This window comes from Onychomys torridus, chromosome 10 (assembly GCF_903995425.1).
Source record: "Onychomys torridus chromosome 10, mOncTor1.1, whole genome shotgun sequence".
Lineage (NCBI taxonomy): Eukaryota > Metazoa > Chordata > Mammalia > Rodentia > Cricetidae > Onychomys > Onychomys torridus.
In genome coordinates this window covers 88,938,967-88,965,759 of record NC_050452.1, presented here as the reverse complement: position 1 = coordinate 88,965,759, position 26,793 = coordinate 88,938,967, and the positions used below count along the sequence as shown (strand labels likewise).

General features: G+C 37.1%; 1 protein-coding gene across 1 annotated transcript; it reads right to left on the bottom strand.

The window, feature by feature from the left end:
- Positions 1–3,600: 3,600 nt before the first annotated feature.
- Positions 3,601–19,766, bottom strand: LOC118591943 (UDP-glucuronosyltransferase 2A3-like). The gene is made up of 6 exons (XM_036200371.1): positions 19,046–19,766; positions 10,727–10,875; positions 9,389–9,520; positions 7,794–7,881; positions 7,171–7,398; positions 3,601–4,136 (listed from the first exon to the last, which is right to left on the bottom strand). The coding sequence occupies exons 1-6, from the start codon at positions 19,764–19,766 to the stop codon at positions 3,601–3,603; spliced, it is 1,854 nt and encodes a 617-aa protein (XP_036056264.1).
- Positions 19,767–26,793: the final 7,027 nt, after the last annotated feature.

The following is a 26,793-nucleotide window of genomic DNA, read 5'->3' as shown; positions in this document are numbered from 1 at the left end:
TTGGGTTGCTTGGCAACTCAACAGTCCCCTGATCTTTTCCCAAAGAAAGTTTCCTGGTCTGCTTACTATAAAACCCACCTGAGAAAAATAAAATTTTGCAGCTTGATCAGAATACTGTCTTGCTGTCAATTCTTTGTGTCTCTTGTCCCTTTCATTTGCCATTCCCCCTTCTAGGGTCTCTGCTGAAGATCCCACTTGTTGGCCTTTAAATTGTCCCTCCCTCTATTTCTGCCCCACCCACCCTCTCCACTCCCCTCCCCATTTGACCATTTGATTCTCCTGTTCCAGTCACCTGTCCCCCTATGCATCCATTCTATTTATTCTATTTCCTCCCTTTAGGGAGATCTATTCCTATCACCTAGTCTCTTACTTTATACCTAAACTCTGTGACTATATGATTGGATGGTATTTTAATAACCTCATATTTTGCAATGCCTATATTATATTCAGATACATTGTTTGTAGTTCTAGATTTTCTAAGACTTTTATCCTGAACAGATTTCAAGTCAGCATGCTTTTCTATATCTAATGATATGATCCCGTAGTTTCTGTCCATGTGTAGTGTTATGGTGTGTGGTTGCTTTCTTTTTAAAATTCAGTATGTAAGTATTTTATTGAAAATTTTTGCTCCCACATTCATCAGATAGATCAGCCTATAATTTCCTTTTTTTTTGATGGATTTTTGTCTTGTTTTGGTATCAGGATTATACTTTAAAAATTTAGAAAAGAATTTATAAATGTTTCTTAGTTTTCTATCTCCTCCTCCTCTTTTTGTTTTCTGGAGACAGGGTTTCTCTTAGTAGCCCTGGTGGTCCCAGAACTCACTCTGTAGCCCAGGCTGGCCTCGAACTCACAAAGATCTGCCTGCCTCTGCCTCCTGAGTGCTGCGACTAAAGCCGTGTACCACCACCTCCCCACAAGGGTGTAGCTTCTTACTTTACTAGGAAACACAGTATTAAAATGAACTCCCTTTTCCTCTGGCTCCACCCCTTTCTCAGCAATGTTCTCTGAGCCTTAGGTAAGGAGTTAGTTGTTTTGTAGATATACCCACTGGAACTGGGCTCCATAACTGCATTTTGATTGGTTGTGGTTTTCTAACACCCTGGGCTTTTTAAACTGAAAGTATCCTTTTGAAAATTTTACTGATGAATACTGTGTGTACATCATTTTCATCTAGCTTGCTCCCTATCCTGTTCCTCTTATAACCTTCCAACTCTTTCTAAAATTTATGACCTCTCATTCATTAAATATTGTTAAATATGTATTTATTTATATATGTACACATATGTATATATAAATACAACCTGCTGAGTTTATTTCATTTTGCTGTTGTGTGCTCATGTTTATGGATGGTCACTTGGTTTCACAATAATATTGTAGTTAATTTAATATTGTTTTAAGGTCCAGCCTTGCTAATTTTTATTTTTAAAAGTTTATTTACAATCATTGTTATTACATTACCTAAATTTTTAGGTCATTTGTGGAATTACATTAAACTCTTTAGATTTTTCATTATAATTAAGTTTATAGTAATTTAAAATACATAATAAATTTATATTTTCATATTATCACCAGAGAGGGGTATATGCTAAGGAGGCAAAGTTGAATAAATGTATGTAGATCAATAAATTTAGTTCAGCCGGGTGGTGGTAGCGCATGCCTTTAATCCCAGCACTGGGGAGGCAGAGGCAGGCAGATCTTTGTGAGTTCGAGGCCAGCATGGTCTAGAGAGCAAGATCCAGGAAAGGCGCAAAGCTACACAGAGAAACCCTGCCTCAAAAAAACCAGAAATAAATAAATAAATAAATTTAGTTCACTTTAGCAACAGAATGAAGAGTAAAGACCTAAGGTCATATAAAAAATAATTCACTGCCATTTTCATAAACTCCATGTAAAAAATTTCAGGAAAATGGATATAGATGAAGTATACATTCATGTATTTTAGACTACATATGGCAAGTGTACTTTCTACATCCTATTGAAAGAGTAAAGCCAGACATGTTTCCTTGCAGAGCATGAGTGAGGCAAGGGTCTCCCTGTTCCTACTCTTAGTCCATATAAAATGGACAGAGTCATGTGCAGAACAGTAAGGCATTAGAAGTAATAAAGGGCATCCAGCTGGGAAGAAAGACATTTAAATTATTCCTATGTAAAAGTATATAGATTCCAGGTAATGAAACAAAGCTACAATCCTGAATTAGTAACATTACATCATTTTGACAGACTATGTTACATAAACATTTTTAAAGTCATATATTTTTAGCTCCATGTTTCAATCCATAATCCTCAGCTCTGTTTAATTTGTGCCCTTGGTGAGGCAAAGCATAATGGCTTCATAATCATGCATTAGAGACAGCACACCTCATGGTATACAAAAAAGAGTAGGATGTCAATATGGACAATATAATAAATAAACTCTAAAGACTAGCACCATTTACCTATTCCCTTTAGCTGTGATTTCTGTATGATATATTGGTTCAATAGTGCCACAAATGTTATGGGACTAACCAACCACTCTTTAAATGGATTTCAAGCCTACTCTAGGAGATGGATCCAATACCTGGCACTGATAAAATGACCAAGAATCAGAAACTAGACAGGTCATGGGACCAGTAGAAAACTTACTACTTTTATTCTACTAAAGGAATGTAGCAACAAAATGACTCCTAATGATGTAGAGCTCTACCTGTAGATTAATGCCTCATTCAACTTATATTGGAAAAGCTTCTTCTAGCTGGAGATGGTAAGTAACACAAGGACTCACAACTGGACACTGTGCAGAGAGTGAGAGATTTTGGAGCACTTAGTCCAAAAAGGCAATACCTTTATCAAACCGCTCCCAATAAGGTTCAGGGATCAATAAAGAAGAGGAGGAGGAAAGACTATAGAGCCAAAGGTATGGATAACTCCAAGGAGACAGTGTTTTTCATGCACAACAGGACTATGTGAACTCACACAGAATGTGACAGCATGTATGAGACTTGCTCAAGTTCAGACCAAAGAAATCCCAAGAACCAAGTGGAAATGGAAATAAATCCCACCCCTAACCAAGAAGTTATTGTGATGGATGGGAGTGGAAAAGTAGGTTTCTTCAGCAGTTTCACTCCAAGTCAGGCCCCATACCCAGGAATAGTCAGCCAATAGAAGAGTCCGCACTTTGTTTTGTTTTGTTTTTTCATGTGCTTTCTGAATTTTGCTTCATTGATTTTCTTTCTTTCCTTCTTCCTTTCTTCTTTCATTCATATCTTTTGATTTTAATTTTTGTTCTTTTTCCTTTTTTATATTTTTGAGAGAGGGAAAAATGAATTTGGTTAAGGAGTGATATTTTGAGGATCTGGGAGGAGCTGAGGAAGGGAACAATGTAATTAAAATATGTTGCATGAAATAATTCTTTTAAATAAAAAAATAGATTTTCAAAAAATGCAAAAAAAAAAAGATGCTCTAACTGCAACACTGGAGAAACAGAAAAGTTCACTTTTATTAGAAAAGTCTCATCTCATAACACACTAAATTCCTGTGGTCATTCTTAGATAATATGATAGGCCTGTGACATTGATCCTTACATACATCAATTACATACTGCTAGTCATTACTTCCTGTCTATAGAACATGTTTAGAATTAGCAGTTTCCATATCTGAGGACAGTGAGCAGAGAATGATAAGATCGCCCACAAGATAACAACAGAAAAGGGTAAAGAGATGAAATAAACCTAAACATTTAACATGATATTTCATCAGAAACAGAAGAACAGGATATTTGAAAATTGTATAAAAGCAGAGGAATGCAAGCTCCTTGCGGCTAGAACTAATACAATTGTTACTCAGAACATCCTCAAACCTAGAAAGACCTAGTTCTTTTTTTTTCTGTTTCCCCCTTTTCTTCTTTTCTGACATACAGAGTTTTCGACAAGTAAATAAGCAACATTTAGTGATGATGAATGACAGAGTTACAACACAGACCAGGAGGAACCCAATCACATCCAGCGAGTGGTACTGAAACCAGTTAAGGTCATGCGTTGCCACACGAAGGTGCTTGGCTCCTTTGTTGCGCATGACAAACTCAATCCAGAAGATAGCTCTGTCCAGGGGCTTCACGGGCTGTTCATGGTGGATTCTTGATAGTCTCATGGCATTTTCTTTATAAATAAAGGTTAAACACACATTTATTGATTGCTTATGAAACATCCTATACATTATGCAAGCCATCAGTCATATGTAAATTGAGGAAATGCTTAATACTTTCTTGAACTTCATTGATTTCAGAGGTTGTCAGAAGTTTAAAGGAAAAGTTGTGTAAGCAATCTGTTCTTAAGACAATGTGGTCAGATACAGACATAGAAAAACTGTAGGATCCAGCATTAAATCTTTAGTCTTATCTTTTTGAAAGAATTATGATGTCATAGGAACTATAGTGCCCAAGACAGTTTCCAGATAAAGACAGGGGGCTTCCACATGTATGTGTGGGCAATAGAATCTAGGTTGTTCATGTTATAGATACAGGGAATAGGCAGACAATAATTTTAGAGTTCTGAGATCTTTCACTCCCTCATGCACATTTACATACCTCTGATCCAAAAGATGTCTCCCTCTCAGCAATGTGTGACAGGATAAAAAACAAAAACAAAAGAACAAAAAACCAACCAACCAAACAAACAAAAACACTGCCGTCATTTAAGAATGACAAATACAAGTACAAGGACTTAGATGTTGTGTAGGAAATAAATAAAGCTTCCTCAAATCAGATACCTCAGTCTATTTGACATGAAAATATTTAAGAGTTTAGTTTCAATCATTTCTGAAACAACCCATTGCAGGGATCTATATATTTAAAAGGTTTTCTGATACTGAGTCAGAATTATTCTGTCTCATGTTGGCTCTATTTGGTTTCATTTTATTGGTGGTAATGAGAGAAGGTGTGTGGTTTGTGGATAGTTGCTTCACGGCTGCTGGACTTCACTATAGTTGGGGAAGAGGTCATGTGATCACCAGGCTCATGGAATGCCATAGGTGCACGAGTCATAGCAGGGAACTACTTATATGCATTTCACTTTGCTCATTGTGAAAAAGAAAACAGAACAAACAAAACAAAACAAAGCCTTGTATTCTTTTTATTTCACTGAACCACAAATAAAGTCAAAATATAGTTTCACAGAGTAGAGTCATGCAGCTGAATTTTAGGCTAACTAGATTGGTGATAAAAATACTAATATTTGCAAATTTGTTTTTCCAACAATATTTTCTGCTTAGAGGTTAAATTTCAAATTTACATATATTTGGTAGAAAATGTTGTAACTAAATTTTTTTAATCCTATTTTTATAAGCAGAGCAGGAAAATAAAGGACCTTGTTCACTAATTTAATTCATGTTTTAGTTACTAAATGTTTAGGCATAAAACTGTTAAAATATCCTGAATAATTAACATATAACTACCATTAACTACCTATAACGACCATTTATATGTACAGTAAAGTATACCCCGTTTTTCTTTTCTTTTTTAAATTTTGTGTGTGGAAGTGAACCTGAGTGGGTGGCATATACACATGTAGAGGTCAGAGGTCAATCACTAAGTGTACGTCTTCAAATTCTACCTTGTCTAAGACAGGGTCTGGTGTGCACCACTGTGCACACTAGCCTAGCTGGTCTGCTTTGGGGGATTCTCCTGTTGCTATTTCTTTCTCATTTTGCTCTAGAAGCCCAGGGATTACAGACAAAAGATAGAACACTGGAGATCTCAACTCAGTGCCCCCACTTCTCAGCAAGAGATTACATGGAGCCCCCGCCCAGCTCCCTGTTGAAATTCTTAGTTGTTTTATAGAATGAGATAATGGAATCAAAACACTCTTGCCTGTGTTCCCAGGCCATCTTAGAAATACTATTTGGCTTAGTGTTAATATGAAGTTTTTTTAAGTTAAATATTATTTTAGCATATATATATATATATATATATATATATATATATATATATATATATATACGCACACATACATACACATATGTATATATATGAGATTTTTTAGAAGCATTTGTATATACTCTATACATGAGCTTTCTAAAAGTATTTATAATTTTTAAGTTAAATACCATTTTTATATATATATATACAATATATATGATTTTTCTAAAGGTACATATTATATGTATATATATATACATATATATATATACATATATATATATATATATGAGCTTCCTAATATATATACATATATATGAGCTTTCTGAGAGTAGTTATGATTCTTTTTTGCATCAATAGTTTTAAAATTAATACTAAAATGTAATGAATATTCGGTGTATTAGTGTTTAAAAGAATCATAAAATGTACCCACTCAGGTAGTTAATAAAAATGAATCAAATTATCACCAACTAAAAACTAAGAGTCTAATGTATCACACATCTATATTAACATTTACATAAAATAGTAGCCTGTCCTAAGAAATATTGACATTCCTTTTTTTAAAGTTTTTTTTTTTAATTCATTTTACATATCAACCACAGATTCCCCTCTCATCCCTCCTCCCAACCCCCTCTCCCCAACAGGGTAAGTTCTCCCATGGAGGGATAACTAAGCCTGGTACATTCAGTTGAGACAGGATCAACACCCTCCCCCGCTTTATCAGGGGTGAACAAGGTGTCCCACCATAGGTAAAGAGATCCAAAAAGCCAGATCATGTGCCAGGGATAGATTCTGATCACACTGCCCTTCTTAACCCTAAGGTTATATCCTGAAATATATTTCTTGAATAACTGAAATATTATGACATACTTACTCAGAAATAATTATTACATAATTGTAATGTTCAATAACACTATATATTGTTATTTTTGAAAAAAATAGTATTGAGAATATTATTGGTTCTATCTTATATTTAATGATTGTATCTAAGTGCTTTTATATTTATTTCTTAAATGAAAACTACAAGTGAATTTGTATATTCATAATATATTTTGCAAATGTATTGACTGGTACAATCTTCAAAGCAAATAATTTCCCCAGTCTCGGGAGCTAACTTTAGTAGATAAGAAATGAGAAAAGCATTTTCTTGTTCTTTTGTATCTGTTTTATGTTATCCTGTTGGAAAATAAGACAATATACAATATGAAACATAGGACATTTTACAGAATGATGGCAAGGCTAATCTGTGGCTGGCAGGTTTCAACAAACTGTCATACTTACAAAGAAAGGCTCATTAATGACGGCTCTCAAGGCCCCGAGTAAATCGGCACTTGTCAATGTGTTGAAATGTGCTTTCAGGGCTGCTCCTTTGACCTGCATATGAGCGATGTTGTCAGGCTGATCAGTGAACATGGGGACTCCCACCATAGGGATCCCGTGGTAAATGGCCTCATAGATCCCGTTTGTTCCGCCATGCGTGATGAAAGCTCTGGTTTTGGGATGTCCTGTTTGAGGGACAGAATGACAGGTTGCTATGGGTTTCAAGCCATCATATTAGCACAAAAGTGCATAGTGTGAGTCACTGAAGAAGGAAACAAAACTTACAACAACTGGGGGCATGCGACCCCTGACTTTCCTAGAATTAATTCACTGAATGAGAAGGTATCAATGGAGTGATGAAATCTGATGGAATCCTGAATACTGATGAGAATCTTAACTGAGGATGCTCTTTTGTGACCCAAGGCAGAACAAAAACAATATCAAATCCATAACTTCATGGCTAATTAACTAATTATGTTTGTCTCTAAAGTGGATTGCGATGTGAAAATCTAAATTATTCAATGTTATCAACTGATTTGATGGTTTTCTCAATGCAAAGCATATCATCCCAAGGTCTTACCAAGCAGATCATTCTGGGGAATCCAACTAAAAAGCCGTGTATTGGATCCTAATGTGGCTGGTTTCTTGCCCAAGTATCTCCACAAAACCTGTTGAAGACAATGCTGTGATTTTTGCAAGCTGAAAACACACAATGGGGATATGGTATGGCCACGATGTTATTTAGGACAAAGGTAGCCTATTTATTAGGTGATCCTTGAGAAGGGAGTATATTACTGGCAGCTTGTAAAAATTCAGAGACAGAGTAGACCTGTTCATAACAGCTTCTATGAGTATTCTAATACAGAACAAGAATTTAAAGGAAGAACTACTTTACTAAATTAGAATGTTGGGTTTAAAACTACTATGAATGTGAATGCCACACACATTTATTTCATATGATCTGTTGATCCTAATCTTCATGTTCAAAATGTGATGTTTTTTTTTCCCCAAAAAATATAACTAGGTTTAGTGTTTGTGGTAAATTTCTCTACTATTTATTTGATGACTTTTTCCCTCTTCTCATCCCCTTCCTTACTTGACTCTGCCTCTCACCTCTTTTTGTTTCTCCTTCTGTCTTTTCCTCTTCGTTTCTCTCTGGTTTTGGCCTCTCCCCCACCTCCTCCCCACCCCCGCCCCGTGTGTATGTGTGTGTGTGTGTGTGTGTGTGTGTGTGTGTGTGTGTGTGTGTGTGTGTGTGCCTGTTTCTCTGTTCCTAGACTAGACAGTTGTTTGGCTAAAAATTTTACATTTTGTTACATAATACTTCCTGCAGAGAGAATGAGAAAATTTCATATAACTAAAAGGTACACTCTAGACTAAAACACAAGCTTTTAGAAGCATAGTTAGCATGCTTCATATAATTTTATGTACTTTGTCTATCATATAAATATAAATCTATATAGAAAATGCAAATATAGAATTCTATGTATTAATTGTATAAAAATATTAAATACAAACTGGAAAATTAATATTCTTTGACTATTACAAATTAGAAACTTAAGGTGTCTACTTGTAGATGAAATACACTTTGGTAAAGTCCTAATAAAACCTATAGTCTTTTTATTTCCCTCTGCTCTGTGTGTAATCCTTCCCATTTTGTGGGACACTTTGCTAAATCATGAACTGGGATTTTTACCAACATCCAGTGCAGGCCATGGGATTTCAAGTGGCTTTGGATCTTCCTCATTGAAGTTTTGCGCCTAATTTTATTGTAACTTACTATACTGTGTTCACTTGCTGTCCCTGGGAGACCTGCTCTCATTTTGAAGAGAAATGGAGGAGGAGTAGGTCTGGGGAGGGGAAGAGTTTTGGAGTTGGAGGGGACATCGGAGGGAAGGGAAATTGCAGGGGGTGTGCTGTGGGGGAGGAACAAAAGGAGAAATGAAGGAGAAACTGCAAAAGCACGTTTGCCCCAGTCGTGCTCAGAGTCAATAGGCGAATGGTCCAATGCACCGACAGATACTTATATGATCCATCGATATTTACTGAAAGCTAGTGCCATCTGTGTTCCCGGAGTGACAAAATTCAGCTTCTGTCTTCAAAGAACCCTGTCAGCTGTGATCTCCAGTCAGTCCTGAGCTGCTCTGCGTCCCAGGATCAAGTGCATGCACCAACCTTCTGAGGGATCTGGGCAAGCGCCGAGGCAATGATATTGGCCTTTTCTTCTGTCAGGTTTTTGATCATTGAACCCAGAGAAAACACCACAACACCATGTTCCCCTGAGCTCTGGACAAACTCTTCCATTTCCTGTAAGCATAACGTTCTTTCCATTAAAAACACACACCACCCTTCACACAGGGGCTCATACCTTTAATCCCAGTACTACAGAGGCAGAGGAAGACAGATCTCTATGAGTTCAAGGACAGCCCGGTTTACATAGTGAGTTCCAGGCTAGTCTGGGCTACACATTAAGACCTGTCTCAAAAGCAGACAGTTTTATAAGGGGAAAAGGAAAGAAATTAGCAAAACTGTCAGAGAAATTCTTAGACCAATTCTGTCATATGACTTGTAAGACTTGTAGTCTTTTAAAGAGGAAACACCTCTCTGAAACATACATAAAATATATGCAGTAAAAGCATGATCCTAAATCAAAATAGAAGTGAACAGCAGCTCCCAGCAGCTTATCTCCCATTAAGTGGAATTGTTGCTTTCAAAATTTAACACTCCTAAAACCACTGAGCTGTTTGCAAAACTAGGGCATTATACCATGGAATCAAGGCTAGGATTTTAGTATTATTATGTCTGTTACATAAAAATATATTGTTAGATTGATCCACCTTCTTTCTTTATTGTTAGACAAACAATCAAGGCTACTTTTATTCATATATTGTCTTCACTACTTCAAAGAACCAAGAAGAAATCTGCTTTGGTGGGACTTTTATAGTTACACACTTAAGAAGAGCATAGTGATTAATTTACTGCTATAATCATGGTGATATTTGTGGACAATGCTCATTTTCTTCCTGATGGATTATATCCCACCTAATTCTGACAATAATTATATCAACTGGAGCCTTACAGTCAAAGTAAAAGAATACTTTACAAATAAACTTGTCTAAACGTTCACATTTTAAAAAATTTGCTCTGCAAAGAATGAAACTGAGCTCTTCATAGGAGAACATGTTCTCTGTCAGGCACATGAAGACGACTGTAGGAAGTCTCCTTAATGATTTTTGGGCTCTTTTTTTCATTGCTCATTGCAGTATCCACAATACAGACACAGAGATACTTTTAATAATTCATTTAAATTTTATTCTTAATCCTAAATTCTTCAGTAAAGTTTGAAAGATCCAGCAGGTCTCCACAAAGAGTACCTCTGATGAGAGGAGTCAATTATCCTGGTATGGGGAAGTTACTACATAGTAATGTCTCTGTTCCTAAAATAATCAACCTTGAAGGAAAACCAGCCATTGTATCATGAGGTAACAAGCATCTTCTTCATCACAGACTTACCTTAGGTAATGGCTTGGCAGGCTTGCAGTGCAGCCCTCCTACAAACTCAAAATTTGGTAAATATGGACGAGGGTATTCAAAATCCCAATATGTCCGGATTAGCCAAATGTCAGCTTTACCAATGGTCTCACAGAACGTGGTGGGTCTTCCTTGAAAACACACAGAAAGTTGAGTGAGTGGACAAAATTAGCAGTGAGGTTTGTTGAGAAAAAAAAATGCACAATAGGGAGGCTGAAGAGTTGGTGCAGTGGTTAACAGCTCTTGCTGTTCTGGCAGAGAACCTACATTAGGTTCCCAGCACCTGCATGGCAGCTCCTAAGCATCTATATCTTTAGTTGCAAATGATCTGATGTCATCTTATGGTTTCTACAGGCATTAGACACACAGACATGCATGCAGTCAAATAATAATACACAGAAAGAATATAGTATACAAATGTCCCACATTTCCACATAAGTTATTAAGAAGAAAATTTCAATCCTCTAGTATGCTTATCATGACTGTATGTTTAAAGGAAGGGAGGAAGGACTGTGGGAGGAGAAGAAGCAAGGAGGTGGGAGTAGTAAATGTAGTAACTATAATTTCATAACAATAAAGCAATGATGATATAAATACAGCTATAATGACTGATAAATTTCACAATCATATGTTCTCTACAATTGCATGACTGAAGATAGGTTACCTCCATGTTAAGCCTTTTCTCACCTCTCTGTGGTTTCTGATTCCACCCAAGCATGCATCCTGTTTGATCCCTTGCTGTCCTCTGCTCTATCTATATATAATGTAGGATCCCACAAAACTCAGTTTAGACTTTCTTCCTGAGTCAAATCCCATCCCTTAAATTGAGTTGTCAGTATTTTTTCCAGTAAGAAATGATTAATGAATACACACTCAGTACAATCTTCACTTTGGGATGAGACATACAGACATAGGTATCCATAATATCACAAATTTAACCTTATTTTTAAGTGATTTTTTTTAAAAAGAAACAATCGTCTCTACCCACTTGAAAGGACATGGCTTTTTAATCAGATGGCTTTTAATTCAAAGACATCTTAGAGGTAACTTGTGTTTATGGCTAGATCCCTGGCTGATAGATAGAGACAAGGGAACATCTTAGTAGGTGTCAGTCACTGGTCCCTCCGATGAAAAGGGTATTTATTCATAAGCAACTTCCCTAAGCTATCCAGATAATGAGTCCCATCTGATGGTGAGTGAGGAAGTTAATACATACAAATCTTCACCAATTTTGTACAGAAAGTAATGCTTATTGTCTCAGCTCATCTGTTAACTGTGTCAGCCTAGCTTACCAGTAATCTTGTGCCACATTGTGGATGAGAGTAAAGAAAAAAAAAAATGCCAAACAATTACAGATCCAGTTCTTTGATAGCTGGATAACCAATAAGCAGAGTTTGCCTTTTTAATGTATTTATGGGTCTTTCCATTAGAGAGAAATAAACTCTGAGCTTACTGTACGGCACTTTGTATTTTGCCTCCTTTAGTTTATAGAGTAGGGTCAATTGTTTCACACTGAGAATTTACAGTAACACAAACCAGAGTAACGTCAGTGGATAATGCAACTTGCTCAAATTTGACAAGTATTTTTTGATGTTAAACCCACAGGAATTCTTTTTGGATTGATTGTGTGATAAGAAAAAAAATAAGAGTTGGAGGTGTGATTAATCTGGTTAAAATACAAATAACTAGAAACCAAGAGGATAGGACCATTACCAGCAAACAAATTGTAACCATGAGCTTATCATTAGAGTCAGTGATTGAAAAGACGGGAGAGTGGCAGACAGGCCTGAAATGGGCGTATGGCCTGTCAAGCATGCCAACTGTGGATGTTAGAAGTTGATGCAATGCAGGCCCCGTCTGAGTTTTCATTACAGGAGTATAGTCCCACATTTTTTGCTACTATAGAGAGATCTAGCTCTGCCAAGACATCTGCCCCTCTCCATCGTTATCTTAACTATACTGTCATTGTTTATGCTCTGGTGGTTTTCTGTATTGTAATCTTATGGTAACATTTTTGTTTCTATCTGCTTTCTGCTTGTTTGCTCTCTCAGGGCTTTACTTATAACCAGTGTATCCAAGGTCCAAAGTAGCATTCTCATAGTTCTAGCGCTTCTAATTTTTTCTTTTTTCTTTGAGGTAGAACTGAGACCAAGACTCTATTGTTCTTAAATACAAATTGCCTAACACACCACTTTCTTGGTACATTGTAAGGTATTATTTGTTGGATATTAAAATAATGTGAAAAGAATGCAGCACAAATTTAAAATCATACATTATGCTATGATTTTTAAATGTATTTTATTTAATATCACAAAAGGGGATTTATTAGAAATGTATATTATGAAATAAACTGTTTCCTTTCAGTTCCTATATATTGAACCTGAATATATTTCTACAAGGCTTTTAGAGGTGAATCAGGTTAAAATAAGGAAGTCAATACACCATTACACTATGGCTGCTGCCTTTCAGAAAGAGGGCAGCACACTAGGAAAGTTTCATTGTAAAGAAATGAGCTTATGACTTGTCAAGACCAGGAAATAAGCTCTTGTTGGCGCTTGGTATTGACTTTCTAGCTCTCAGAGCAGGAAGCATTATTTATAGAAGATATCCAGTTAACCAGTCAAAGCAGCATAACAAACTGTAAATCAAAGAGATGAATTAGGCAATGTTAGAAAATCTAGCATGACGTTGATTAGCAGTTCATGTTTCCTCATAATAGCATGTACAGTGGACATGGATTCAGATGAAAACTACATATAAAATGTAATACCCAGTCGTGAATTATTGAGGACTTGTCTGATCCCAGGCTTCCCCTGAAGTCCTGACCTAAGGAGAAGGAACACAGCTCCTTCTCAAATCCAGAATGCTTGGTGAAATGGGAATGGCCTAGGGCCAGGGTTTTTGGGGAGCTGTGGCTCTATATCCAGAGAAACAAACACTTGCCATCATTATGGGGCTATAGTTAGCAGTTCCTAGTCTGATGTGTGCATGTGCTTGATCTATACTGGTCTTGATATACACCTTACTCCCTTTGTGCAACATTGTTTGGTTAGTTTCGCACTGGTTTCATCCCATTTCTCCTCTGTAAATATTGTATAAGATGCTGTACTTTTTCATAAGCTTGCTTGGGATAAGACAGCTTACGCAAGACTCCCAACCCCAGTATTCCTAGCTTTTCCTTTATCTTCTCACCTCCTAGCCACTTCCCATTTAAGATCTTGTCAATGAAGAACAACCTGCTGGTCCAGGTTGGTCAATAGACAAGAAGACAAACAATGAAAAAGCAGAATGAAGGCTAATATTGAGAAAATAAATCTTACTTTTTAGTCTCTCAAAAACACATTTCTGAGTCTAATTTAAATATCCAAGTTTCTGTATTACACTCTCTGAACTGTATATAGACCATACTAGGAAACCTTTTCATGATGACGACCAACTGTGATAAAACTGTCCATCCCTGATATATCTAAGTTTTATTCTTAATTTCAGAGACACATAATAATGGCAGGTACCCTCGTCTGACAGGTTAATTCTAGAAAAAAACTTCAGTGCAGTGGAAATTGTTCCTGTACCTGGCCCCCAAAAAGGGACATATTATGAAAGTAGAATCTGATTGCATATCATTTTTCTTCTTTTTCCTGATAGAGATATGGAAATTTTTCAGGGCTAGCATAAAGAAGCTATAATAGGGTCCAGAGGTGACCTAGAATGCATGTCATGTTGACAGCTGGACTTGCTAATGTGTAAGAATCATCCAGGTGGTACTATTTTGGAGGCATGGAAGATGTCTTCTCTGGAGAACAACTGGGGCTTATCACTGTGTGGCAGGACTGACATCCCTGAAGAGGCAAGAAGAGGCCACTGGTGACGGTACAGCCTTGGTTGCAGTAGAATGTAGCATAATAGAGATAAAAGTACTTTAGGGTAGCTACAGCTGTGAAATGGAGATGGTCTGAGCCTATGCAACAAGCTACCCATCCTACAGAGGTGGATTTGAAGAGGTGGAGCTGCAGAGGCCCTTTCGTTTCCAAGAGATAATGAGTAGTTCTGAGATGTCAAATAATGAGTTTTCTCACTGTTGACTTTATTCTGCTTTGATCTGATTTTTACTTTGTCTTGGTTCTTCTCTCTTGGAGCTAGAAATCTTTGGTTTTTACAGGATCCCATAGTAAGAAATGTTGGACTTTTAGAGACATTACAAGAGGACTTTAGACTTCCAAGTATTGAGGGTTTTTTTTTAAGACTGTGGAACTTTTAAAGTTATATTATGTTTCATATTGTGATATTCATGTTAACATAACATTAACATCTTGGGGACAACTGTGAAAGGAAAGGTTATAGATGAATAGTGATATGTTTTTCTATCAGCTTGACAAGGGGTCAATTATGATGGCTAACTGTTGTCAATTTGACACATATCTAGACATAGCTGGCAAGAGGGAATCTGTCGTGTGATATTTTGTTTGTGTTCTGACAAATAAAGCTTGCCTGGAGATCAGAGGGCAGAGCTAACCACTAGTTAACCATAGTGGCCAGGCAGTGGTGGCATACACCTTTAATCTCAGCAATTGGGAGGAAGAAGCAGGAAGATCAGGAGTTCAAGGCCACCCTGGGCTACACGAGATTGAACCAGTCTAAGAGAAAAACAGAGCCAGGCAGTGGTAGTGCACACCTATAATCCCAATACTAGAGAGGTAGAGACAGGAAGATAATGTGGGTAGAGACAGGATGTCGCCCCATTCAATCTGAAAATTTGTGGAGACAGGATCCCCTACTCCCTCATTCAATCTTAGGACACCTGGAGGTAAGAAGTCTCTAGTGGCTTGATGTTATGCTCCTCTGATCTTTCAGTTTTCACCCTCAATATCTGACTCAGGGTTTTTACTTAATAGGAATAACTTGGATCGCACTTCAAGAATTTCTGTTCATCTATTTATTACCTGTGTCAAATTGGCCTATAGGAAAACTTTAGTACATATTCTCGATTGATAATTAGTGTGGGAGGGCTCAGTTCATTGTGAAGGCAGTGCCACTACTGGGAAGGAAATTTTGGATGGTATAAGGAAGTGGGCTGAGAAAGCCATTGGAGTAAGACATTAAGCAGTACTCCACCATGGCTTCTACAGTCAGCCAAAGGCAAATTCAAGAGGCTGAGTAGAAGGTACAAATGTAAGTGCACATAACTACAGCCATCTTCCTATTTGACAAAGATGCCAACAAATACACAGAATCTTCAAAAAAGGGCAGTGGAAAAACTGGGTAATACACAGAGAAGAATGAAATTAACCTGTGTCTATCAACTTGCACAAGAGCAGCTCCAAGTGCAGCAAAGATTTCAAAGAGTGAAAACTAGAAAACCTGAAACTTTAAAAAACAGAAAAATTCTACCAAAAAGTAAATGTAGGAAATTAAGCACTGTGATTCCACAAACAGGACCTCAGAAACTGGAGAGAAGACAAAGAATTTGAGTGGAGAGCAAGAAAAAACAAAACAAAACTATTTTTTTAACCTTCCAAAAACACATTTTTGAGTCAGATTTAAATATCTAGGTTTCTGTATTACACTCCCTGAACCGTAGACAATCCTAGGAAACTTTTTCATGATGATGAACTACTATGATAAAACTGTCCACACCTAATTCACAATATTCTACAGTTATACATCAGATAAAGTGTTAATAACTAGAACATACAATGAAATCAAATATAACTATCAAGGAAAAAGCAAAGCAACTGAAATGTGGTGCTGGCTGGAGAGATGGCTCAGTGGTTAAGAGCACTGGCTGTTCTTCCAGAAGTCCTGAGTTCAACTTCCAACAACCACACGGTGCCTCACAACCATTTATAATGAGATCTGGCGCCCTCTTCTGGCAAGCAGGCATACATGCATGAAGAATACTGTATACATAATAAATAAATCTTAAAAAAAAAGTGATAAAACTGGGTGCTGGATCTGGAAAGAGACTTCTCAAAAGAAACACAAAACTGAGTAAGGGATACCTCTAAAAGTGCTTAATATCCTAAGCAGCTAGATAAATGAAAATTAAAACTAGTCTGATATTTCATTCTATTCCAGTTACAATGGCTACCCAGAGAACAACTGACAACAAACGGCTGTAGGAATATAACAACATTATTTCATAAGCTTACCTAAAAATACTTAAAAATGTGCTTTTGCACACACACACACACACACACACACACACACACACACACACACACAATTATGCCACAAAACATACAGAGTGATAATATCTCCAAGCCTCACAAGAATCATAGACCAACTAGCGAAAATCCCAATTCCAGGCACGGGAAAACACGCCTTCAAGTTTTTGGTCTGGAGGAATCCAAGAGATACGTAACACAACGTAAGTTTTAGCTATTAGCAACTCACAAAATCTGAAAGATCCTATTGATGAAGAGACGACCCAAGTCTGAAACAGAATGTAGAGGAATCCAGGTAAAAACTGACCTGAATCATTGCTCCTGAGGGCTAGCTCTCAGAGTATTGAAGTGCTATGTAGGCTGCTACAGGAGAAAAGCAGTCAATTGTCCTAGAGTTTAAAGCTTAAATAAAATGAAATTCCTCTTACAAATTTTAATTACAGAGGAAATAGTGGCAAACTTTACTGTTATACACCAAGATGCCTGCCTCCCTCAGTGTGCCCCCTGCTGAGGAGAAGATAGTTAGGCTTTACTCATAATTCCTGCAGCAAATGTGCACAGTAATTTATCTTGCTCCTCTGTATTCCAATTATCTCTGAGCCAAAGCGGAGGTCATGAAACTGGTCATATTCAACTTAAGACATGGATTGAAAGCTGGGGCAGTAATTCAATATGGCTGCCATATCTCTGAAAAGAGAACTGGGAACACATTTGCAGAGAAGTTAAGTAATACAAGGGAAAGAAGCTATCTGCGAGAGCAGGGAATAGGTCTGACACGAACCAGCCTGGACCTGTTGAGAGGGACCAAAGGTAAAAAGTTCTTGCTTTGTCATCATTGTACACTCAACAGACTCAAAGTTGTCCTCTGACCCCTACGTGGGCAGCCTGGGGCACGGACACACAAACCCATGTAAATACTATATGAAATTAAAATGTAAAACTAGAAACAAGGCCGGGAAGTGATTGATATTGAACTTTGATTAATATATTTGATATATGCAGAGTTTTGAGAAATATAACCCTTTCAAAAAGGATGAGGCTTTGGCATAGTCACTGGAGATAGCTTCATAATATATTGTCAGGGTAACAAAATTACTAGAATGGTTTAAACTTCAAGCAGTGCAATACAGAAACCTGGAAACAACATCATTGTCTAAAAGACGTGATTTCTTCAGAGGTTAAAGCAAAGTAAAATCTTTCACCTCCTCATCAAGGGCTTATACTATATTTTTAATTTCATTGTCTTTTCTTCTTTTACTTTCTTTCTTTTTTGTTTTTTCAAGACAGGGTTTCTCTGTGTAGCTTTGCTCCTTTACTGGAACTCTCTCTGTAGCCCAGGCTGGTTTTGTCATTCTCTTTTCTAATAACTGATTTTGTCTTACAACATGATGTTCACTCTGAGACTGAGACTATCAGTTTTTTTCTGAAGGAAAATATGAATGATTTAATAACTACAAAACAGGAACACATGGAATTATAAAAATATGTGATAGTTTAATTTTTGATTCTGCTAGATTGCCAGGGCTGCTCTAATCACAGTTTTCCATGAGTAATCCTTTAATGGCAGCATGTATCAAAATATCAGGCACCTCAATTGACAGGAGAATGGTATATATTTGAAAGCAATAATTTACAGTTGTAAATATTTGTGGAATATAATTCAGAGGTAATGAATACATACTGAATTATTCTCATCTTAGAATTAGTTTATATTTCATCTTATTACTGGCACAAAGATTTCTTATTTTGGGAACAATGTATTACCAATAAGAGATCTATCTTCCTTGAAAGGATATAATGAGCTGTAATTAACTGTCTTCTTGTATCTGACAAATAAAATCATTTTCTATTGTATTAACATGATCTTTGAATCCCTTTTCTTAGATTTGATCTTGACCTATTAAATTTCAAAGTACTACTAAACAGCTTAACAATTATAAATAAAGGGTAATAATATCAAAATGACTTCATCATACTTCCCTGAGTAGTTATCAATGACCAATTTATTACTTTAACTTGTAGAGTTTTACATGAAAATGAAAGTTTATAAAATGCATTACTTTCAATGTTTTAAAACATTTATTAAACTTTAAAATACTATCTAACAACCAACTTAGCATGAAATGTAGTCTCTTACCTAGTGTTTCACTGTAAAACTGATCCCAGAATGCAAAGTTACATTGCTGGAGCATAAATTCAAAAGACAGTGACAGCATCATATTTTTTACCCTTTCTGAGAAGGTCATATTGTCTGATAGTTCACTCATGACAACTGGTACATAGGAGAGTGGAATTGGAAGCTGGCCACAATATTTCTCTATGGTGGAGCCCATGCTGAACCTCAGGGTGTTCACAAAAGGGATCTGAAGTACCTCTGCAAGCAGCTCTCCACAGGGAATGACAGGGTCTATAACCATTACATCGTATTTTGCATCCTGGAGCTTGCTCATGAATGTCTGGTTATACAATGCACTCCTACAGATATCTTCAAAAACTTCAGTCAGTTGAATAATGAAATTGTTCAATGTTTTTGCTGCTTGCCAAAGTGACAATTTTGGAATGACATTCACAGCTATGTTTACCAGCTCATTTAGAGAATGCTTGGCAATCTTGTTCTCATGCGACACAGGGATATTCTCAAAGTACAGTGCAGAATCTTTGTTCTGATCCATGATGGTATTGAAAAACTTCAGGACTGTCACCTCATGTCCTCTCTCAACAAGCTCCTCAAGAACAGTCTTTAGGTTCAGCCAGTGACTCATCTCACAGGGCCACACAAGGACCTTGCCACAGAAGCCACAACTGGTACAGCAAAGCTGCAGCAGAAAAACGGCCAGAGCCCACTTCTCAGAAGCCATGATGTGCCTCCTCAAGCTGCTTTTGCTGATACAGTGTTTATTCATTTGAGCGTCAGTTTAGATATTAAAACAAATCAAACATTAACTTCCAAAGTTATGAAAACACACAGATCAAGAGATGTCTGTCTGATACAGTACCCATGGAACATTTTTCTGTAGGTTAATCATTTAAGTACTTATGAAGAGCAGGATCCAGTTGTTTTATGTACTTTTTACTTAGTATTTATTGATACAATGAAGAGTAACAAATCTACCTCATTGTATAAATTCCATTAAGTTATTGTCATTTTTTTTTGCTCAGATTTGCAATTTTTCTCCTTTTCATGTTGGTTTGATCATTATTTGACTTGACCATACTATAATTAGGATAAAGTAGTATAGGACAGGGTAAAATAGAATAGAATAGGATGGAGTTATTTGTAATAAATATAATGGAAAAGAATAACTCATCAGCATAAAACTTTCATGGCAAACTCTCAGAAATTTGTCTGTTACCTAGCAAGTCTGCCTTTGCCCCATAACTGCTATGACTGCTACTGTTATTGACATGGAAACATGTGGATGTCTTTGAGAAGCCATTGTGTCTTTCTTTGTTCTGTACTTTGTTTGAAACTTGAAGTGCCCATAACTCAATGCCTACCAGAGTCCAACTATTGTTTTTCCAGTTTCCCTCTCCTTGGCAATAATCAAATTAAAAAAAATATATGAATATATTCTCAACTTATCCAAGCATTAAGAATAGAAAGGATGATCTAGCCTTGAAACAGATTGGGATGAGTGTGCAGAAAGGAAATATTGTGCCCTCTAGTAACCCACAGGTAGAAATCTCTACTTACCATCTTATATCTGTGCAGAATTTGGTATGTATATGGTTAAGTAAGATGCCTTATGGAAAATAGGATCGAATCAAGAAATGTTTATATTACTTAATACACTCGTCAAAACAATGAGCCACCTGAACCACTCCCGTTAGCAACCAGCCATCTGTGCCTTGAGACCAGTGGTTCTCAGTTTTTGGATCATGACTGCTTTAGAGGTTGTATATCAGATATTACCTTATGATTCATGACAGTAGGAAAATTACAGTTATGAGGTAGCAACAAAACAAGTTTATGGCTGAAGGTCACCACAACCTGAGGAACTGAATTAAAGGGTCACAGCATAAGGAAGGGGGAGAACCACTGCTTCAGACCACATGAAATGAAGATCTGTACAATAACCGGGTTGTTGTAGTAGTTTCACTCATGTAGTGGATTTACTGTCAATCATGATTGTGTATTCCTTAACTTACCTTCTTTAACCATGTTGCATCAAGCAAATTTTCTTGCTTCTTTTGCAAATCTGGTGAGCCTGTCCTCATTTTCAGTTATTTGCATAAAAGGCCCAGAACCTGGGACACCTGTCCTAGACCACAACCACCAGAAACATTGGGCAAAACATCCAGGGAATAAGAGAGTAATTTGTCTCTTGAATATTAAACTTTCCCTACCTACTTTCTGGGTCCTCTCTTTCATTCTGAAAGTTTGGTCTGAAAGAGACACCAGGCAGTGGCTTCCCTGCCATACAACATGGGGATGGCTGCAGCTTGACGTTTCTCACCAGTTCCCTGCTTTGCTTGAGATAGCAAATGGCAGTGAGTGGCAGTAAAATCTGGGACAAGATAAACCTACCTCCCATTCCCTATTTCAAACTCTTGCAGCTACCTGAGAGTTTAAAAAGGTGTTTTCCTCTTTTCAGCCTCATGTTCATATAGAATAATTCTCATAACCTTATTCTTTTGGAAATGCAAACCTGAAGAATGTGATTTATTGCTTATACTGTGGTTTCTCTTGAGTAACTCATACACTAGTCTGCAGAAAGAAACAGATGATTAAAGAAAATGAAAAAAGTTCAGTATGCAGTGACTGTAGGTTTATCTCCAAATATCCACAACATCGCTTATCATGGGTAGTGGCCCAGGCTTGCAGTACCAGGTAGAGTTTCCTGTTTGATGAGTGGGTCTTATGTCTAATTAGAGAGGTCTTGGTTACTGTCAAGGTATGTGTGCCACAACTGCACCCTTAGGGTCTTAATGACATGCTGATCATTGATGTGATTCACAGATTCCACAGCTGGCTAAGACTGTTGGTGACTCTCCTCTTTAGGAAGCTTGCGTGGAGATTTGGTACTATGAAAACCAGTCTACAGGGAGGAGGCAGTGAGATCGGTTCTAGCTCAGGGTCCTCTGGGCCTTCTTTCAAAAGCACATGATGTCTTCATCAATATGGAATTTTTACCTCCTCCTGGCAACAAAGGGCAATAACAATAGTTTGTAATGGTTTGGGAGTCTCTTGGAAAATGCACCCTAAAATTCACAATAGAGCTTCTTATGACTGGTGATGGCCTTTCTCTTCAGTGGTCTTTAGCTATTTGGGGCACATAATCAGCCCAAAGAGAAAATTTAGTATAACTATATGTGTATATTTAGATACAGAGTTACATGTATTGGAGGATTTTTATATAGATCATTAATAGTATGATTCTTCATGACTTTATAAGGCACCTTGCTGTTATTTGGCCCTTCTTCTGAATTCATCTTTCTCCTCTTTCTTAACTGGAGCCTTCCACTCTTTCCTACTTTCCTGACAGTTTTGCTGAACAGTATAATTCCTAACTACATCATAAATATTTGTCCTTTTACCTACAAATAAGTGTAGTCCTCCCCCTTCTTCATCAAGGAAACTTTTTTTTAAAAAACAAAAGATAGAGTGCATGACAGAAAGACACAACTAATAAAATTGCAGAGTTTTGGAGTCCTGTCCCAAGAGGTACATATATAAAACAACTCTGTCACCTAAGACTCAGGGTAAAAGAAGGGTTAGAAATTTTGTAACAGCCAGAGGATCAAGGAATTTGTTGTGAGACTGTGTCTCCTAGAAGCTACATCCATCTGGATCCACAGGCAGCAGGAAGAGAGTTAGCCACTAGGCATGGCTTGAGTTTTTGAAACTTTAAAATGCAACCTCCAGTGACACACTTCCTCAAGGCCACACTTCCAATAATGCCACTCCCTATGAGTCTATGGGGGCCATATTCATTCAGACCACCACAAATGCATGCTCCATTCTTGAATTAAAATAAAATGTAATACCTTTGTTCTCTTCTGGCCCTTATTCATAAATTTAACTTGGGACTAAACTATTAAGTTCTATTTTTGCCTATGCCCAATGTGAAAGATCCATGCCTCTGAATGGAAAGATTGTAAAACAGTGGCTCCACATCCACCTTCCTTGTAGGAAGCTCTAAATTAGTTAATCATTCAGAATAGAATATACCTGAAGATTCTCAAAGACATTTTCTCTCAGACTTTCTCCTTAGCTTCTTTCTTGGTCCTGCCACTCCTTTCTACTTGTCTTGTAGTCCACCTAACTCAGACTTCTGTAGGGGAGGCTTTACATCTGGACCAATTCATACTCAATTTTTATTAGCATCTACTGTACCCTGAACAATAGTTGTGCTCCTTAAGCGTCTTCAAGCATGCTGCTCACTGTCAATCTTGCTTCTCTTGCAAATATATGTGAGCCCTTATTTTCAGTTATTTGTATTAGAGGCTGAAAATCTAGAAACATTATTTGATAAGAGGTAGAGAATCTAAAAAACCCAGTCCATTAGTACCAGAAGTTCTGGTAAATCTAATTCTAAAACACCCATGTAGAAGACACACTGAAGTAAAAATTCACTAACCAATCCACTAAGGAATCACTTAAAAGGAGCACAAAATTCTACTAAATAGATTAAACAGTAGAACACTGTGTACTAAAATGTGCTTTATACCAATCACAATAGCGACCAAAAAAAGGAGATAAATATATGGAGATATTTCCACTTTATGACTGAGAAGTAAAATTCATTCAGATGACTAAGAAAGAAAGTAATTTTAAAATTTAGAGGTAACTAAATTCTAGCTCAAAAATATCATTATCAGGTTTGGACTACTAAGCTCTATTGAAGCTGATTGAGTTATTTGTTTTTCCTCCTCCTTCTTATCTTTCTTTCCTTCTTCTCTCTCCCCATCCCTTTCTTCCTTCCTCTTTCTCCTCTATCATTTCTCTTTCTTCCCCTCCTCTTCTTATTTTTTATGGAAGGGTTGAGTCAGGAATCACCAGCCAGGCACAGAGGAAGCAAGATGACAAAGCAGAACTGAGAAAAGGTACCATGCAACCTGGCTAAACATAAATAAAAATTATGGGTTAATTTCAATGTAAGAGCTAGTCAGTAATAAGCCCGAGTTAACCGCCATACAGTTTATAAGTAATATAAGCCTCCATGTGTTTATTTGGGTCTGAGTGGCTACAGGACTGGGCAGGCACAGGAAAACTTCAGCTACACAGAATCAACCTAATGGTAAAATATAGCATAACTGTTTGGGGTGGAGTTTATTATCAATGACCTTCTGATAGTTTGAGACTTAATCATGTGAAGGAATTCATGTCTTTTACTATAAATCTAGTCAAAGCTGAATCCCCAAGGATGACCTTAGCTTAGACTACCATAAATAGTGGAGAGGGTGCCTGAACTGAACTGGCTTGCTCCAGTGATCAGATCAGTGAGTACCTGATCTGTCATAGAGCTTGTCTCCAATGCCTGATGGAGGCAAATGCAGAGATCCATAGCCAAACACCAGGCAAAGCTCCAGGAGTCCAGTTGGAGAAAGAGGAAGGATTCTATGAGTAAGTGCATCAGGATCATGATGGGAAAACCTACAGAGCCCACCAAACCAAACCAGTGGGAACTCATGAAAGTTGGATCAATATCTGTGGAGCCTACATGGGACTGGACTAGGCCCTTTGCGTGGTGAGACAATTGTGTAGCTTGATTTGCTTGGGGTGGGGGGCTTGGCAACAGAAATAGAATCCATCCCTGGTGCATGAGGGGGGTTTTAGGAGCCCACTACCTATGATGGGACACCTCGTGCTGCCTTGAGGCAGGGGGAAGGGCTTGGATTTGCCTCTACTGGATGTGCCTCCCCATTGGAGGCCTTGTCTTCTTGTGGGGGGGAGCAAGGGGATTTGGGGGGAAAGCTGGGGGTGGGAGGAGGGAAGAGGGGGATATTTGATTGGTGTGTAAAATGAATGAAAAAATTTTCTTAATTAAAAAAAAGTCTTTAATGTGTACAGTGGCCTCAAATCACTCAAATCATCCTCAAGGAAAAGGCCGGATCTTGGTGTCTTCGTATTCTTGGTTGCAGTATCAAGATAATGCCAATATTTTACATTGCACACATAGTGACCTAATGTTAATGTCAAAGTTGTAGGCAATCAAAAATGCAGTCTGAACTATTATAGCATCTGTCATATTCATCTTTCTTTTTAAACTGGCAAAAATAATTAAAAGTTATACAGACACATTATCTTTCATACAAGAAGTTTCTCTAACCAGACCCTTACAGACATCACTGGTCTGAGTAGTAGTGGCATCACATGGGAACACTTTGTGGAAACTATGCAGAGGCTGATGTGATTGTGTTGCCTTTTGCTTTCATGTTGGTGGCCATTAGCCCCAGAAAAAACACCACCACACCATGCTCTCCAGAGCTCTAGATAAAGTCTTCCACTTTCTATGAAGACAGAAAAACAGCAGAAAAAACAACAGTGTAATTGCTATGGAAAATGGAAGAAAAATATTGAGAATTATCAGAGTAGCACTGATAACATATACATAATACAATTATCTTCATGCTTGTTCTTTTTTTCTCACTCACAAAATAACTTTATTAGAGATATAAGCATGTGTTCCTTATAGTTTCTATGTTATAGCTCTGTTTGCTTCCTGATTTCACTAAAGTTGTTCAAGATAGCATCAACAAGCAAATCTCCAGTTGAGATAACCACATTTTACTCAATATTTCTTTCTACTTCATCTACTGAAATGATCTGATTTTCTGACTCAATGTAGCTATAGGGTTTTGTTCCAGCTTTTGAATTCTCTCTAATCTAAGATAACTATCACAACAAATGTGCATGTTCTCATTCGTTTTTTACCTAGTTATCAATTGCCTAACTGTGTGCGTAGGGCACCTAGGGGACTCTTTCTCTTTCTCTCTCTCAGAAGACTCTTGACTGTCCAGTCATTATAAACAGGCTTTGTAAATTTTACTTTGTCATTTGTAATTAGTACATCTACCTAACTCAGGTAAAAGGAATTTAGTGACAAGCACAATGTACAAAGATCTTGCTTTCTATAATATGTATTTCATAGGTCGAGCAATGTATCTTTCATAATGAAGATTAGATGAGCCAGCTGCCTTTCGGCTGTCAATCTCTTTCTTTTGATTCTCCACAAATTTGTATAATTTGTGTGCAACAGAGCTATGATAGTTAGAATGGAGAATATATTTAACTCGACAACATCAGATTAATCTTACCAAGGCTAGTCTTGCCACTGAAGTTGGTACACAATTACTATGGTAACCACAGTTACATTCCAGGTGCTTCCTAATATGTCACTCACTTGTAAAGTAAGCTAGCCAAATATTTGATAATGCATTTGTTCATTGGCAAGTAAACAGTGATTTCTAACAATCTTCATAAAGTGTTCACCAGTGTTGCAGTGTTGGTCATAATATTGAACATGGTTATGTGATATATTAATAACAAAGGAATTGTAACAATGGCTAGTGTTACACTATTAAAGATGCATTATTTACTGATTAGTGGTTAAGGTTTTGGTTAGGATGCCACACCTTAGGTCCTCAAGGTACTATCTGAAAGGATGTAGCTTCTCTTTACATTCAAAGGCAAATATATGATGGTTTTTCATTTTACTTTGTATATGCAGGTCTAAATTCCAAAGGGTTTAGAGGGAGAATGGGAACTCTAAAATGTATGTTTCATTATTTCCCTCAAAAATTTTGTTTTTATTATTAGTCTATAATCAGGTAGTTTAGTAGTTATATTTTAAATAGGGCAATGGAACTGCTATGATTTATTTCAATTGGAAACTATTAGGGTCTGTCAGTAAGGAAAGGCCATATTCTCTTGCACTAATG

Excerpts from the sequence above, each read along its gene's own strand:
- LOC118591943 (XM_036200371.1), bottom strand. The coding sequence starts at position 19,766 with ATGGCTTCTGAGAAGTGGGCTCTGGCCGTTTTTCTGCTGCAGCTTTGC. Across the intron at positions 10,876-19,045 it reads GTTTTACAGTGAAACACTAG|GAAGACCCACCACGTTCTGT; the intron begins GTAAGAGACTAC and ends TGTGTTTTCAAG. Across the intron at positions 7,399-7,793 it reads TCCCCAGAATGATCTGCTTG|GACATCCCAAAACCAGAGCT; the intron begins GTAAGACCTTGG and ends TCCCTCAAACAG.